The 17484-nt window shown below is 39.2% G+C and overlaps 1 protein-coding gene across 1 annotated transcript in view; it reads left to right on the forward strand.

Annotated features, from left to right (window-relative positions):
* Positions 1–720: 720 nt before the first annotated feature.
* LOC140141090 (calcium homeostasis endoplasmic reticulum protein-like) overlaps positions 721–17484 on the forward strand; it is a 43346-nt gene continuing 26582 nt past the window's right edge. The window contains 9 exon segments of the mRNA XM_072162867.1: positions 721–891; positions 2887–3057; positions 4018–4211; positions 5022–5153; positions 7358–7495; positions 7646–7797; positions 14036–14147; positions 15360–15449; positions 15833–16001. Of these exon segments, the coding sequence (XP_072018968.1) occupies positions 792–891; positions 2887–3057; positions 4018–4211; positions 5022–5153; positions 7358–7495; positions 7646–7797; positions 14036–14147; positions 15360–15449; positions 15833–16001 (1258 nt within the window). The 5' untranslated portion in view covers positions 721–791.

A 17484-nucleotide genomic window follows, 5' to 3' on the forward strand; every position in this document is an offset into this window, starting at 1 on the left:
CTGTCTTTACAAATTATATAGCAGAGAGTCGCCTTTAGCACACATGCATCGCTACTAGCCAGGGTCTTTAGGATGCCTACAGTTTTGGGGTCAAAGGTCATTAAGGGGTTACTTCCGGTCAAAAACCGAAATATTCAAAAAATTTTTATCTCAAAATGTAAACAGACCAGAGTAATATAACCATAATACATGAATCAGTGTTCCCTGATGTATGCATGGTATTTTTATTTTGGGGGTCAAAGGTCATTAAGGGGTCACTTCCTGTTTTTAGCTGAATAACTTTAAGAATTTTTATCTCAAGAACTAAACATTTTAGAATCTGTTAATTAAAGGTGGAACAATGCGTGTTGTCGGTGTACACAAGGTTTTTTTTTCATTGAGGTCAAAGGTCATTAAGGGGGTCAAAAGGTCAATCAAAATTTTCAGAAAATCAAAATCCATGTATAAGTTCCGATTAAGCTGAAATTCACCAGGAATATTTCTTATGACCTCCTAAGCACAATGCAAGAGCAGATGACCCCATACGTAACCCAGGGGTCAAGTTATAGGGGTCAAATTGCGGCTTGTATCAGCGTCTGTTGACTCTAGTTCTATTTACATTTAATAAAATTGTGTATATAAAAATGTTGATACAGTAATCAATAATTTTTATTTTTAAATAAAAATCTTAAAACCTAAAATTTAATACTTACAATGTAGTAAGTAAACTAAATATTTTGGGCAATTATTGTCTACACTATCAATATGGCGACTGCGGCATAGGCGGAATTTTACGATTGGTCGTCAAAATAATGTCTGGAAGTAGCATATCTCAAACGCTTGCTACATATTTGGGACAAAAACAAGAAACGGAAGGGTCAAGTATGGACAGCGTACCAAAACCTCCTGAAGGTAAGACCGATTTTATGCTTTAAAAAACATGTCTCAATTTTCTAATATCAATATTATCATCGCAATGGAGTGGAATTCTGCACCTTTGTCGCTATTTTGTGTGTGTGTGCAGACATAGACTGTAAGGTACTAATTTCGAGGAGCATAACAAACACCAAATTGGTGTCATAACAAACATCAAATTGGTGTCGTATGACCTGCCATGCATGCATTCTTTTGTCGAGAGTTGACATGGTCTTTCAATTTGTGCTGAGTGTCCTTGCTTGGCAGACTTGACTATGGTTATGTAGGTATCCCAGGCAAACCTTAGTTAACACATTTGCTAGTCAGCTAAATTCGCTGAGACCGGGGCCCAAACACAATGCATATTTACATAGAAATTTGATTTTTTTTTCGAGAACAGGTCGGTGAAGGAAACCTACATAAATATGTTTTCTATACTTCACTTGACCCAAATATATGATTTTTTATAATGGTGATAATCAAGTCGCACATGGAATTTTAGAGGGATTTTGATAGCAGTTCCATTAAAAAAAGCTGCTATCGCCATGAGATTAAGATCTAGAAACACCCCTAAATGCCTTTTGGGGAATTTTGCTAGCAGAATCTTTTTGATGAAAGTCAATCTTTGACAAGATGTAACTTTGTTACGGAAAGTGCTATGACAAAAATGTTTTCAGTTTTGGCTTTCTTTACTCAAGGGCTTTAATTTGATATGTAAAATGATGCAATTTGATGGCAAATTTGAATTCACCTAGCATACCTAGGTTATGCTTCAGTGGTCATGAAAGGATTCAATAGATAACCCCTGCCCCACTAATCCCCAGCTATTGTCTGAAATTGCTCCTCAGAAAATATATTATAACAACTCAGTCCTCAAATGATAGTCATATAACGACCAAAAGATAAATGACTGACTATCAAGTATCATTGAGGACTGAGTTCCGCGGTCTAGTGTGTGTGGTGATCCACCGGCTGCGGGTTTAGGTCATTTTATTATTTCGCCGATCAATTGCGATGCACCGCTTTGGAAAGCATTAAGCGATGCGGATATGGCAATCGATCGGCAAAATTTTGCAACTCATCACCCCGGCCGGCCCTGGTCCCCGCGCATCGCGATCACTCGTCCTAAAATTGCATTATTAATTTTGAGTGTCTGACCGATCAGATCGGTAGCTTCCGAATCGGGCCAATTATAATTAGTAGCTTATCGGTGGTGATCGGCATCGATCGGCCCATTTTTCCTTCATTCGCCGATTTACTCTTGAAAGCCAAGCCAGGCTTCAACTTCAAGCTAAAGAACTCTAGCTTCGAATTTGCACACAATAATACGCATTTGATGCTAGAGTACATTGCTATCGTTTTTCGGTCGGACAGCGGTGCACATTTTTGCACCGGAGGTTATTTATTTTGTTAATGTTGAAATTTGTATGTATCTTTTGAGCAAGATTTGCCTAGTTTGGACAGTTTGCGGTGATCGGCTGTGTTTACTTCTGAACTTCCATTGGCATTTTGCTTTACAAATTACATGGTGTCGTGCTTCAGCTATCAGTGAGCAAATTCTTGGCTAGACTTCTCGAGCAACCGCCGATGTAATGCACCGATCACTCAGTATCATGAAACTCGTGAAGTACCGGTAATTGTTGAATTGAAGCTTAACTTCCTAGCAGAATCATGAGAATAGCTGTTTTCAAAAAAATATTTTAACATACAGGGCTTTCTCAGTTCTTTGAGTGCATGACCTAGCGGTGTTTGCACTCAAATATTGATGCAGATAAAGCTGACACACAAGAGGATGGTAAAAGTTCTATTTAAAAGCAAACCCCAAGTCTGGATATGTTGTACATACTGTAATTTATAAATTACTATAATCGTGCCATACTGCCATTTCCACCCCCCCCCTCTATACCACTCGCCTTTGAAAACACTGGTCAGTCTTCCTTTAATTTGAATGACACTTTATGATAATTCCATTATCTATCCTCTCTATTTCAGACAATGAGCTTCGGACAATCATCGACAAGTTGGCCAACTTTGTCGCTCGCAACGGCCCCGACTTTGAGCACATGACAAAGATGAAGCAGAAGGGCAATCCTAAATTTAATTTCCTGTTTGGTGGTGAATATTACAACTATTACAGTTACAAAGTAGCTACTGAATCTCAGAGTAAGTACTGTTGAACAGCACTGTTGTTTTTAAGGCTGTGATTTTCGGGTAATTTTATGCCTTTTTATGATCACCAGGAGTGCAAAAATTATTGTATTTAATTTAGTCTCTGTTTGTAATTCCGAGTTGTTTTCGTTTTCTAAAAATAACCACAAAAAAGTATCCACTTTTGGGAAATCTGATTATTTCATTTTACTGAAAAAAATGTCAACCATATGTTTCTATCTGGCAACACTGAATCCAACAACATGGCGATTCACATGCGCAAAATCGGCAGCATCATGAAAAGTAATGGCATATTTAATCAGTTTGTTCTTTCTGCTTGTACAATTGGAAACTAGACCTGAATAAGCTTAAATTTTGCCTGTTCTTGGAAAACTCCATTTTCCATTTTCTACTTGGAATATTCAGTGAAATTTCTCCATTTTCCATGGAGAACTCTTATTTAATTCTTGGACACGACCTGTACAATTTGAAAGCAAAGAGTGCATCCACTACACTGGGTTTCAGAAAAGAATGGCACTCCCTTTCTCAGATTGACGCGAGCGCCCTGTTAATGAGCGACATACGCGGAGCTTGTGTTCACTTTAATTGAGCCGACCAACGATGTGACGCACAATCGGCCAATTTGGATTATCGGTCTGTTGCTATGATTGTCAGATGATTGATTCAGCCAATCAGAACCCCACTTCCGTGCTTACGCTCTGCACGCTCTCACAATGTAAACAAGTGCCGTTCTTTTCTGACAAAAACTTCAGTGCTGTTATCGACAAATATTTTGAGTATCAACATGTAAATACTTCCAATTTATCGACATGTATCAACAGTGAATAACCTGACAGGGCTCAAAGCTCCTTCCTGGGGAAATAAACATGATAGCAATTTTAGCAAAGCTGTTAATTTCACCCTTGTTGGTAAGGTCATCATTCCCTGAATACCTTTGTAATTTTTTACCAACAGTCCAGCAACAAACCAAGCAGAAGCTAGTGCAGCAACAAGCCATTATACAGGAGGTCATCACACAGCAGTCTATTCAGTCAGCACCATGGCAACAGATCCAACAACAACCGCCACCACCACCACAAGCACCGCCGACAGTTGTGACTGCTGCGGCGCCTCCACCGGTGCAATTGCAAGTTGTAGCACAAACTCCTGTGAGTATATTTGTTACTGGTAAGATTGTGAAATCATAATAATAATCATGTATTCATCTCCCCGCACCACCTTATCCATGTAAGAATTTGTATGCAAGCTGTTTTTAATGTACCAAATTTGACATAATTAGCATCCTGGGTGCGTCTGTAGTTCATCTGAAGGATCGCTTTATAATAACCTTATTTAGAAAGTCATGCTGGACATTTTTTATGCAAAACAGTAATCAAAGCTGCAATTGAAGTAAATAGAAATAACACCCATACAACAAATGTTACCAAATGTTACAGCTACAACTATTACATCATTATTGAGAAATGATTTTCTATTCATCTCAAATTTCCATTCAAATTTCATCAAAATGGTGAAGAAGTTTATTTGGACCAGACATCGCATTTACCTTTTTTAAGACAGTTCTTGTTTCAAAATAAGAATTGTAGCATCTCTTCCAGGGTTGTAGCTAGCCAAATATTAGTGCTGGCTAGAATTAAGAGAAAATTGAATCAGAATGCCAATTACATGTACTTGACAGCAATGGCATTTGACAGCTGTTTTGGGGACAATTTGTCATTTTAGTGCTGGTCGGCAAGACCCATAATTCCCTTGAGTGCCGGTCGGTCAGGCTGAGGACTGGTTACTGCCGACCACCGTGGCTACAACCCTGATCTCTTCTCAAAGAATACCCAAGGGATTGATTAACAGATTTTATAAATTTTAAATTATCTTCTATGAATACTGCACTGTAGTGCTTTATTGTACTGGTAGCATTGAGTAATTTGCTAATTAACAGTACTTGTTTGATATTTACTCAGATAACCCAGCCTCCTCCCTCAGCCATTCAACATGCCCAGCTAGTCATGCAGAAACAAGAGATTAAGAGGCAGATTGCACAGAGTGAAGAAAACCTGAAGAAACAACATGAAGTACTCATGAAATCACAGCAGGTAGGTTGATCACATCAGGTGGGTAGGTTGATGACAGCAGGTAGGTTGACAAGCTAGTCATGCAGAAACAAGAGATTAAGAGGCAGATTGCACAGAGTGAAGAAAACCTGAAGAAACAACATGAAGTACTCATGAAATCACAGCAGGTAGGTTGATCACATCAGGTGGGTAGGTTGATGACAGCAGGTAGGTTGACAAGCTAGTCATGCAGAAACAAGAGATTAAGAGGCAGATTGCACAGAGTGAAGAAAACCTGAAGAAACAACATGAAGTACTCATGAAATCACAGCAGGTAGGTTGATCACATCAGGTGGGTAGGTTGATGACAGCAGGTAGGTTGACAAGCTTGTCATGCAGAAACAAGAGATTAAGAGGCAGATTGCACAGAGTGAAGAAAACCTGAAGAAACAACATGAAGTACTCATGAAATCACAACAGGTAGGTTGATCACATCAGGTGGGTAGGTTGATGACAGCAGGTAGGTTGACAAGCTAGTCATGCAGAAACAAGAGATTAAGAGACAGATTGCACAGAGTGAAGAAAACCTCAAGAAACAACATGAAGTACTCATGAAATCACAGCAGGTAGGTTGATCACATCAGGTGGGTAGGTTGATGACAGCAGGTAGGTTGACAAGCTTGTCATGCAGAAACAAGAGATTAAGAGGCAGATTGCACAGAGTGAAGAAAACCTGAAGAAACAACATGAAGTACTCATGAAATCACAGCAGGTAGGTTGATCACATCAGGTGGGTAGGTTGATGACAGCAGGTAGGTTGACAAGCTAGTCATGCAGAAACAAGAGATTAAGAGGCAGATTGCACAGAGTGAAGAAAACCTAAAGAAACAACATGAAGTACTCATGAAATCACAGCAGGTAGGTTGATCACATCAGGTGGGTAGGTTGATGACAGCAGGTAGGTTGACAAGCTAGTCATGCAGAAACAAGAGATTAAGAGGCAGATTGCACAGAGTGAAGAAAACCTCAAGAAACAACATGAAGTACTCATGAAATCACAGCAGGTAGGTTGATCACATCAGGTGGGTAGGTTGATGACAGCAGGTAGGTTGACAAGCTAGTCATGCAGAAACAAGAGATTAAGAGACAGATTGCACAGAGTGAAGAAAACCTCAAGAAACAACATGAAGTACTCATGAAATCACAGCAGGTAGGTTGATCACATCAGGTGGGTAGGTTGATGACAGCAGGTAGGTTGACAAGCTAGTGATGCAGAAACAAGAGATTAAGAGGCAGATTGCACAGAGTGAAGAAAACCTAAAGAAACAACATGAAGTACTCATGAAATCACAGCAGGTAGGTTGATCCGTTGAATGCAGCGAAAATCCTCAGGCTCAGTTCTTCAATCCAGAAGTGGAACCCTGGCTCTCTCTCATTGGGCTATTCCATTTAAAATCCACACTACCCCTGTGGAAGATTTTGGAAATATCTTCCACAGTGGAGTATGAATTTCAAAAGGAATGAGCACTTTAGGCAGCTCCATTTGAATTTCATACACCCTCTGAGAAAGATTCAATCTGAATCCTCCACAGAGGGAGGCCCAACATGCAGAGAAAGTCCTCTGTTGTAAAGCAGGCTCAGTTCTTCACCCAGAAGTGGAACCCTGGCTCTCATTCTTGAAGTCTTGATGGTACTATACTGCGTTCAAAAACAACCTCTATTGCATGGCATCTGAGATGCAAAGTTGCTTGCTTATGCTTATTTTGTGTGGTGTTCCCAAACCACAACATCTCTCCATATCCTGGATTGACGACTGAGAAAACTGAGGAAAAAACTGACAGATTTTGCAATAGGATTCCTGTGGCATAGAGCATGGGCAGTTGTGTCAAAATTGACTTTTGACCGAGGATGTTGTTTTTAGAACTTGTTTTTAGAGCGCGATCTTGTCACAACGCTGCGGTACAGGGATGTGGTACACAGGCTCCGCTAGAAGTCGCATTGAATATTTTTTCAAAAGTCCGTCATGATATGGATTGTAACTTGTAAGGCAATCAGTCGTCACTACGAAGCATAACACAGTACATATGCAGTGTAGATGGCTGATTGGAATTAGTCTAATTTTTAGATATAGTTACGTTAGTCAACTCTTGGTTTTCAATAGTCGTAGTTGTGACTGCCTGTAGTAGTCGCGATTAACAACAATATCTATATACTGAAATCATGTTTACTGTGCTTACTTTTTTCAGGATCAGATAGACGCTGCTTTAGTGCAAGGCAGAGAGGGCAAACTTCAGGACATGGCCACTAAGCTTGATATCCCTATTGCAGATTTTGATGGTAAACTACAGACCATAAGCGAGTCATGCACCAAAGATGCTATCTCAGTAAGTAGATATGTACCTATACTAGCTGACAAAAGCTAAGATTCATGCACATCTGGGATTTTTTTCCTCCGGTGTATCTGCTTGTTCATGCTATGTTTACATGGTAATATGGTAGTATTCACCAACATTTAATACTTATATATATTCCAGGCAGGGAAGCAGTGGATCTTCTCAACGTCCAAAAGTCCGGAGCATTGTCAGCTGGTAGCTCAACATCTCCTGGTGAAGATCTTACCCAAAGGGATGACATTCCAAACCAAGCTTCATCTTATTTATCTCATCAATGATGTGCTACACCACTGGTAGGTTATGCCTATGAGAACTACCTGCCTATTGGTCAAAAAGAAGTTTTCATTATCAATTGGACCAATCAGCATCATTGTTAGAATAATATCACCACACAAATAAATTAGGTTGAATTATTTGCAAAGCTCCATTCTGATTGGTGATTAAAGTAAAGATATCACGTAATTGACCAATCAGAGGCAGGTAGTACTCAGGGGGTTATGCTTCATTTGGAAAGGTTATGCTTAGTGTTGTCAAAAAATTTCAGCTCCAAGGCGCAGCACATTGGCACTCCCGGCCGCGGTAAAGGAGTCTCAGGTAGCCCAATTTTTAAGCTTAAAAAAAAGCGCCCAATACTAGATATTTGGGCAAATTGACCCGAATTTAGAATGCAAATCACCCACTTAGTTGGAAGAGCACTTGACTTTAAAACTCCTGGTAGTTAATGGGGAGTTATGGACCGATCAATAAATGCTCACAGAACCCTTTGTAATTCAACCTGATTTCTGCAAAGTAGCCCAATTTTAGGCAAGTAGCGGCACAGTATTTTGAGTAGCGTCAAGTGATTGCCAAGTAACCTAATTGTGCACCTAAGGCGCAGCGTTAGCATCAATGGTTATGCTACATTTTGGAAGAAATAATAATAAAATTTATTCCGCTGTCATTAGAATATGTCAGCTGCCATTAGCCTTTTCGAGATATGGCGTGCACAATAGGATGGCGCTGCACGAAATTGGTTAAGTCTTTTGAATTTGCCAGGTTTTATCCATATTGAAGACTGCCCTCCTATTGTGTACGCCATATCTCGAAAAGGCTTTGTTTGCAAACAAATGTGTATGAGACATGGAAGTACACCAAATGGCACAACTTTCTGTCACTGGAAAAATATCATTTCATGTCGTTTTCCTAGAAATCTACTTCAAACCATTTTCACATGCAATGCATCATGGGTAAAATCAACAGGTTCATTTTCTTCATTTATATTAATGAGTTTATAAAAGTGAGAGAATAATTTAGTGGGAAACCAACATGATGGTTTGTTTTCTGCATTTCAGTATTCGATGTCTGAGACAAAGTTTACGGTAGGACTTGTAGCCGAATTCTCCTGAGTCACTTGTCTCGGTCATGTATTTGGTGGAATTTTTGATGTGATGTATGCACAATGTCATGCAAGCACAAGCACATATCACATCAAATTTTTTTTTTTTTTACCATTTGTAAGCCTGGATGCTGTCTACGCACTTCATCATTTTGCCATGTGTATTAGAAAATAAATAAAAACAAGTGCAGGGATTTATGTAGTGCCTAGAATTCGTAATGAAATGTATATCAAAGCGCTGTACATTTATTCCACTGCCACTAAGATATATCACACAATTTCACAGCCAAGTAACCAACAATAATGGCACTGGTATGACTACCCTATTACAGCTCCCCAATTTACACTTGGGTGGAGTGGGTCAAGCGATATTAAGTGTCTTGCCCAAGGGCACAACACATTGACCCTGACAGGGTTCAAACCAACAACCTCACTGTCACAATTTGAACATCCTAAGGTAAACAGGGGTATAGCTCTTAAAATGGGAGTATTGTAGCCATAAAGAGCTTAGAATGCTTGTTGCATTTTTCTTTCTCCGAGTGCGATATTTGGGTTGTTGCTGGAATTTTTCGCTATTTTGAAAATATCTTCCACAGGGGGAGTATGTTTTTTAAATGTAATTAGTCAGGGTTAATCATTTTGAAACCCATACTCCCCCTGTATTATACCTTAACCTATATCTTCCACAACTGGAGTGAGTATTCCAAATGGAAGTTAACTCAATTTGAAACTCATACTCCCTCTGTGGAAGGTATTTCCAAAATCTTCCACAGGGGGAATGTGGATTTTAAATGGAACAGCACAATGACAAGATGAAATGTGTTAACTTAAAATTTGTATGTACAGACTTTTTTTGCTTCTTGGACATTGTCATTGGAATTTGTCCACAGTCAGTATTGGTTTGGGTGACTGGAAAACAATTTATTTCGAACACTGCTCATTTAGAGTACATAGCATTAGCATTTACCTACAATCAATTTATACTTGACAGCAAGATACTGATAACACTTATGGGATTCTGTTCTTATGAACTTCTTACTTGATATTGGTGTTTGTTTTGGTATATTTTGTTTTGTTTTATTGGTCTCTCTCTTGAGATAAACAGTGTGTTGGAATCACTATGAATGGAATACTGTAGAATTTCATTTACAAGCATATATGCCGATGATTGAGTGTTTTTTTTTTTTCAAAAGAGACAAATGGCAGACACCCTGCACTAAAATATTTGGAGTCTGAGCATCTATATTACTGATGCAGGCAGCAGTACAAACAGACACCCTCCACTAAACTATTTGGAGTTTGAACAACTATATTGCTGATATAGGCAGCTGTACAAACTTTTGTAATGTGTATGTGGAGTGTTTCTAGTCTCTTTCGTCAAAAAACACTAATTTAGAGGCATATGCTTGTAGACATAATTCTATGGTATGGGTTGTGTTATTTTGTAAGTGTGTTATGTTTTTAATGTTTGTTTGATTGTTCATTTGTTTGATATGTTTTGTTTTGTTTGTTTGTTTTGTTTGTTTGTTTGTTTATTTTTTGTTCAAGTTATAAATTCACATTCATATATTTGGGCATGCATGTTTTGACTGGTGAAATGCAACAAGAAAAGAGCACAGTGAGTAATAGTACCCATGAACAGGCATAAATCCACATTACAGCCATTTAGTATCATTCAGATGATGCTTCTCTATACAGGGGCAAAACCCTAATCAGCCTACTTGTGCATATAATCTTTGCAACCAGGATTAGCTCCCTTTCCTTTCCTTTTTGTCTCGCCTGAATGTTCAGGGAGAGACTTAGTAATCACTATGGTGTGTGTGTGTCCGTGTGTGTGTGTGGGGTGTGTGTGCGGGGTGCGTTTGTAAATGCCTCCAACTGTGGAGGTGTGTGTGTTTTGTCACATTCACACTGCGGAGTCTGCTAACAACCGTGGAGCTCCACAGTTGAAGATGGGGTTTTTGAACCATAGGGGGTATACCACCTGTCATTTTTCTGATTAGAGCAACCTCCACAGTATGGCGGTTTGCTGTGAGATTTGTGTAAAAAATCTCCCCAGTTTGAATGTGGGTGTGTGAATCTCCCCAGTTGGAATATACACACACCTCCACACTTGGCGGCATTTACAAGAGGGGGTGTGTGCGTGTGTGTGTTCGGAAAAAGGTTGTGAACGCGTTATCTTGAGAACCGTAAGTGCTATGATGATGAAACTTTATAGGGGGTAGCATGACCAGAGGGTGTCGACCTGATTAGATTTTGAGCGCAAAATATGGTAATTAAGTACCTAATTTGCATAATTTATGCGTAATAAGCAAAATACCTTGTGAACAGATTATCTGGAGATCCGTATGGGGTACAGTGACGTAACTTGGTGGGGAGTAAGCGTGGCCAGATGTTCTCGACCTGATTAGATTTTCAGCGCAAAATATGCTAATTAAGTACCTAATTTGCATAATTTATGCGTGTTTGATGCGTATCAAGCAAAAAACCCTTGTGAACAGCTTATCTGGAGATCCGTATGGGGTACAGTGACGTAACTTGGTGGGGAGTAGCTAGGCCAGATGTTCTCGACCTGATTAGATTTTCAGCGCAAAATATGCTAATTAAGTACCTAATTTGCATAATTTATGCGTATTTGATGCGTATCAAGCAAAAAACCCTTGTGAACAGCTTATCTGGAGATCCGTATGGGGTACAGTGACGTAACGGGGAGGAGTAGCGGGGCCCGAGGGTCTCGACCTGATTAGATTTTGAGCGTAGAATATGGTAATTAAGTACCTAATTTGCATAATATATGCGTAATAAGCAAAATACCTTGTGAACAGATTATCTGGAGATCCGTATGGGGTACAGTGACGAACTTGGTGGGGAGTTATGTGGCCAGAGGTACTCGACCTGATTAGATTTTCATGAGGTCAAAGGTCACATACAAGGTCAAAGGTCAACTGAGGTCACCAAATCTTTTAATAATTAATTTTCAACTGTGCATCACATATCCCAATAACAGCTTGATCGGTCATGTAATTAAGGAAATATGACGACTTTAAGATAGTCGCTTTCTTTGTAAAGTATAGCAAAGTAGCACTTTCAATGAGTGACAACTCGTAAAGGAAGCATCTTTCTGTTTTGATTTATTTGATGAAATAGTTCTTTGGTATTGCCAAATTTGATTTTTCAGCGCAACATACTTTATCCAATTTCGTGAGGTCAAAGGTCACATACAAGGTCAAAGGTCAACTGAGGTCACCAAATATTTTAATAATTAATTTTCAACTGTGCATCACATATCCCAATAACAGCTTGATCGGTCATGTAATTAAGGAAATATGACGACTTTAAGATAGTCGCTTTCTATGTAAAGTATAGCAAAGTAGCACTTTCAATGAGTGATAACTCGTAAAGGAAGCATCTTTCTGTTTTGATTTATTACTTTGATGAAATAGTTCTTTGGTGTTGCCAAATTTTTGGAATGTCATTACGGGGTCATCCGAGGTCACTCAGGGGTCATCTGAGGTCAAGTTATTAAAAACTCGTATGGGCATGAAACTTGATGGGTACAGTCAACATTTCAAGCCAATTTTTGGAAGTTCATTTTGGGGTCACCAGGGGTCATCTGAGGTCAAATTCGTAAAAACTGTCGTATGGGCATGAAACTTGGTGGGTACAGTCATCATTTAAAGCCAAATTTTGGAAGGTCATTTTGGGGTCACCAGGGTCATCTGAGGTCAAATTAGTAAAACTGTCGTATGGACATGAAACTTGGTGGGTACAGTCAACATTTCAAGCCAAATTTTTGGAAGGTCATTTCGGGGGCATCTGAGGTCAAATTAGTAAAAACTGTTGGATGGACATGAAACTTGGTGGGTACAGTCAACATTTAAAGCCAAATTTTTGGAAGGTCATTTTGAGGTTACCAGGGTCATCTGAGGTCAAATTAGTAAAACTGTCGGATGGGCATGAAACTTGGTGGGTACAGTCAACATTTAAAGCCAAATTTTGGAAGGTCATTTCGGGGTCACCAGGGTCATCTGAGGTCAAATTAGTAAGAACTGTCGTATGGTCATGCAACTTGGTGGGTACAGTCAACATTTAAAACCAAATATTTGGAAGGTAATTTCGGAGTCACCAGGGGTCATCTGAGGACAAATTAGTAAAAACTTGTATGGGCATGAAACTTGATGGGTACAGTCAACATTTAAAGCCAAATTTTTTGGAAGGTCATTTCGAGGCCACCATGGGTCATCTGAGGTCTAATTAGTAAAACCTGTCGATGGGCATGAAACTTAGCACGAGGGGTACAGTCAACATTTAGAGCCAAAATTTTAGAAGGTCATTTCAGGGCCACCAGGGGTCATCTGAGGTCATATTAGTAAAAACTGTTGCATGGGCATGAAACTTGGTGGGTACAGTTACCATCGGCTAGATAATCGTGCCCAGCCGATAACCGCCAAATTCATTTACCTCTCTACCAACAGTTATCGCAAAAGCAGGCGGTCACAAAAGCAGGCGAGACTCGTGGTTCGAGAACCGCCTTGTCTTTCCTTTCCTTTCCTTTCCTTTCTAGTACTTCCTATAGCAGCTCATTTGAGCTAAACTGGAAGTCCTCTGGAACTTAGAGGAGGTGATTATACAGATATCAGAACCAGGGATGGTCCCCCTTCTCTTTCGAATAGCTCTGACACTTAACGTGCACAGGATTTGACTCTTCCTGTACACGGGACCACCAGCTTTATGTAACTTTCCGAACCTCGATACACCGTTCATACACTACATATATCTGCATGTGCTACGTAGTGTATGGGGGCGAGAGGAATTCTACAATTATATTCTATACTGCTTCGAAGCAGAGACTGCTTCACACTTTCAGGGGATAGGTTAATGAATTCTTACCAAAGGCAAGCCCAAGGCTTGAACCCACGCAGAATGTATTATCCCGGCCGACGGCTCAGCGCCTTAGACCGCTCAGCCATCTCGCCCTCCCTGGCTTTCAAAGATGAAATAACCACTTGACACAGTAATGGCACCATACAATTCAAACTGAGTCTCACCACACTGTATCACATGGCTGGTAACCACCCAGCTATTAATTACAGTGGGTACATTAATGACGATTGTATTAATATGCACTTTGACGTATCTATTTGTTACTTTTGCAGTGTGAGACGTGGTGCTGAAGAGCTGCAGCTTGCGTTAGCTGATATTGTGGTGCCTATTTTCTGTTCTACACATATCAGTGCTGATGAGGAACAAAGACAGAAATTAGATAAGGTAAGCGATGGTCTAAACCAAAAAGGGTATTTTATGGGAGTACGGGGGAAGTGTGTCCAGCAATATGCGATGCAATCAAGCTAAATAAGACTTGATGTCAATCAAAAACAAAATTCAGTAGGCACCATTCTACATCTTCATAGGCACCCCAATTTGTTGAACTTTACGCTCAACACTGTACACACAACCGTTACGACCAACCGATTCATTTTCATGTCATGGTCCCCACATTAGGAACCATATGCCAGATCACATCAAACTTCTCTGAGACACATTCAAGAAACTGTTAAAATTTCATATTTTCATAATATCCTACAACCAATAACATTTTTGCTTTAAATTACTGCAGCATTATATTTTACATGTATTGTTTTCTTAAAATGATTATTATATGTGTACATCCATATCAAAACGATGCACTTGTCGGCTGCTACATGTATCTCATTTCACATAATAGCTAGGAACAAATACCAGACTCATCTCAAGTGGAGGTCACTTCAAATCATCCCTAATAAGTCACATGGTTTGGGAATATATAGAACATTCCTTAACCATGTGACTTGGTGATGATTTGAACTGATCTCTGCTTGAGATGAGTGTGGTATTTATTCCTAGCTATTATGTGAAATGAGACATATGTAGCAGCCGACAAGTGCATCGCTTTTGATATGGATGTACACATATTTCTTTGCTTATGTACATAGTTTTTAGTACCTACTAAGGTCCTTAAAGTGGAAATTCATTTTGGTTTTGGCACTCTGTAAGTGCCAGTGATTGATTAAGGGGTACTACACCCTGTGGTAAATTTGTGACTATTTTGCATTTTTCTCAAAAATAATAACACATTGGTAACAAAAGTAATGTATATTATTGGGGCAAGGAATCCAATTAGTACACTGAAATTTCAGCGACTCAAGACAAGCGGTTCAGTATATATGATAGGAAACGAGGTACATCCTAGCGGTACCTTATTTCTTATCATAAATAATCTAACCGCTTGTCTTGGGTCACTGAAATTCCAGTGTAGTAATTGGATTCCTTGCCCCTATAATATACATAACTTTTGTTACCACTGTGTTCATAGTTTTTGAGAAAAATGCAAAAATAGACAGAAATTTATCGAGGGGTGTAGTACCCCCTTAATTGATTAAGATCTCATGATGTGAGATGGGTTTTTTTAATGGTACCTTTTTTTCCTTGCATTGCTTACAGGTGCTGAATTTATGGAAGACCAACAATTACTTTGCTGACAATGTGATCAAGGATTTGGAGAGCCCTGCCACATCTCTATCTGCATTCCAAGTAAGTCTCAGTGGTCCGATTTCTCGAAGCTTGGCTAGTGGTCAAGCTTCCTAAGCCATTTAAGCCCAAGTAGTCATGTATACCAGTGCTTACAATTTCACATAGTACATCATCTAGAAAGATAAATCAATAAAATGGATCCACATTGGTAGGACTAGCCTTGACACAGGAAATAATGCATTGCTACTTGTACTGGGTGCAGCCATGTTGATGTGTGCTATAACGTCCATTGTTCATGATAAAAAAAAAAAAGTCTAGGGCAGGGCCTATTTTAGGATCGGTTGGGTTACACCATATAGCAATTTATGTTAGACCTTAAATTCCACACAAATGATGGCTGTGCTAAAATCATAAGATTTGTATTGTATTTCATTTCATTTCAGGCATCTCAAATAGAAGATTCCAAAGTCGCTGTTCAAAAGATACAAACGGACATCAACACCAAAATGCAGAATCTACAGAAACAACATGATGAATTTGTTGCCCACATGGAGAAAATCTTGCTGCAAAATCAGCAGCAAATACAGCAGCATCAGCAGCAGCAGCAACAAGGTAGGGATTTAATGAGAGTATCTTAGATCAAAGCCGTAATGTACAATCTTTTACAATGAATTTGTCAGTCGCAACACATAGTGTCATATATGAAGGAGAGAACAATGTGTTTGAAGAATATGTTACTAATAACGAAGTCAATACTCCTCCACTGTTCTCGCTCAGTGGCCCGATTCCATTTGAAATTGAAGTTTAAGGTTCAAACTCTTAAACTACAATCCCGGCCATAAGTCGTTCGAACACTTGTGTAAAAGTTTGATTGTTTTGACTGGTATTTTAGTTATAATTAACATACTGAAATTTAACTTTCTTTGATGTAAAGTTTTAAACCGTTCCTACTACTACAACCCTCCCCCTTCCCCACCAATCAATGTTGGATGTCTCTAAGGGCTCATATTGAAATTCCCTTACACAGGAAGGTGTGCGCTATCCTGCAGCTTTCCTGTGCTAGCCTTCTTTTGTTAAAATCCTGGGCAGGGTGTATCACTGATGCATATAATCCATCCGTTTTATGACCGAGCTTTCCTGAAGCGCGCACTTAGCGTGGGGAATCCTGCCTTCTTTCTGTGTGAAAACGTGGTAGGGTATTTCAATATGAGCCCTAAGGGTGCATGGCCAAATAAACAACTACCAACATTGATCGGGGGGAATGGGGGGCATATTTGCAGCACTCATGTTAAAGTGTTTGAACAATTTTGACCGGGATTGTAGATCTTTAATAGTTAAAAAGGAATAACTGTTATTGAATATAGCTGGCTCTAAACCTTTGTTACTATGTGAAACAGAAATTTGGAAAAATCACTCAACTCCACTATGTGTTGCGACCGACGAATTGGGTTAATTTTTTTCAAACCTGATTTTTGGCATATTTGTAGTACACATGTCCCAACTTACACCTAATTGGAATCAGCCAAATTCATTGTGCATGTAGAACAAGAGAAATTTTGAATTGAAGTCTTATTAAGATTTTAAATTCCCCATAGAACCACAGTTAATCAGCCAAGATAATAAGTGGGATAATTTATCCCACTTATACCACTACGCCGAAAAGTAGAGCCATGTTATCAGTGATATAGCCTACTTGACCTGCCTGGTCTATATTGTGACTGATAAAGAAAGTAGATAAAGTATAGGACTTGAATTAATACTTTGATGCTTTTGGGAAGATGTTACAGGCCAATTCTTTGATATTAATCCGCAATGATATAAGGCCCGTCAATTACGAGCTGATCAAACTATAGCTTTAAAATTCCTGACAGTTGTTAGTAATATATTATAGAGACATTGCGATTTCCAAACGTAGACATCGGACGACGTTGATCTATTCAAAACCACTCTCCTGTATCGAAGCGAGGTCACGTATTTAGCTATTTTTGAAGATATTCCACGTGCGAAATCGGCGTAGGTACATTGTTGAAAATTCACAAAATTTGTCCATTTCCCAATATATTAAAGACAGTCAAAGATAATGAACATATGAAGG

The sequence above is a fragment of the Amphiura filiformis genome, chromosome 19 (genome assembly GCF_039555335.1).
Source record: "Amphiura filiformis chromosome 19, Afil_fr2py, whole genome shotgun sequence".
In the NCBI taxonomy this organism is placed as follows: Eukaryota; Metazoa; Echinodermata; class Ophiuroidea; order Amphilepidida; family Amphiuridae; genus Amphiura; species Amphiura filiformis.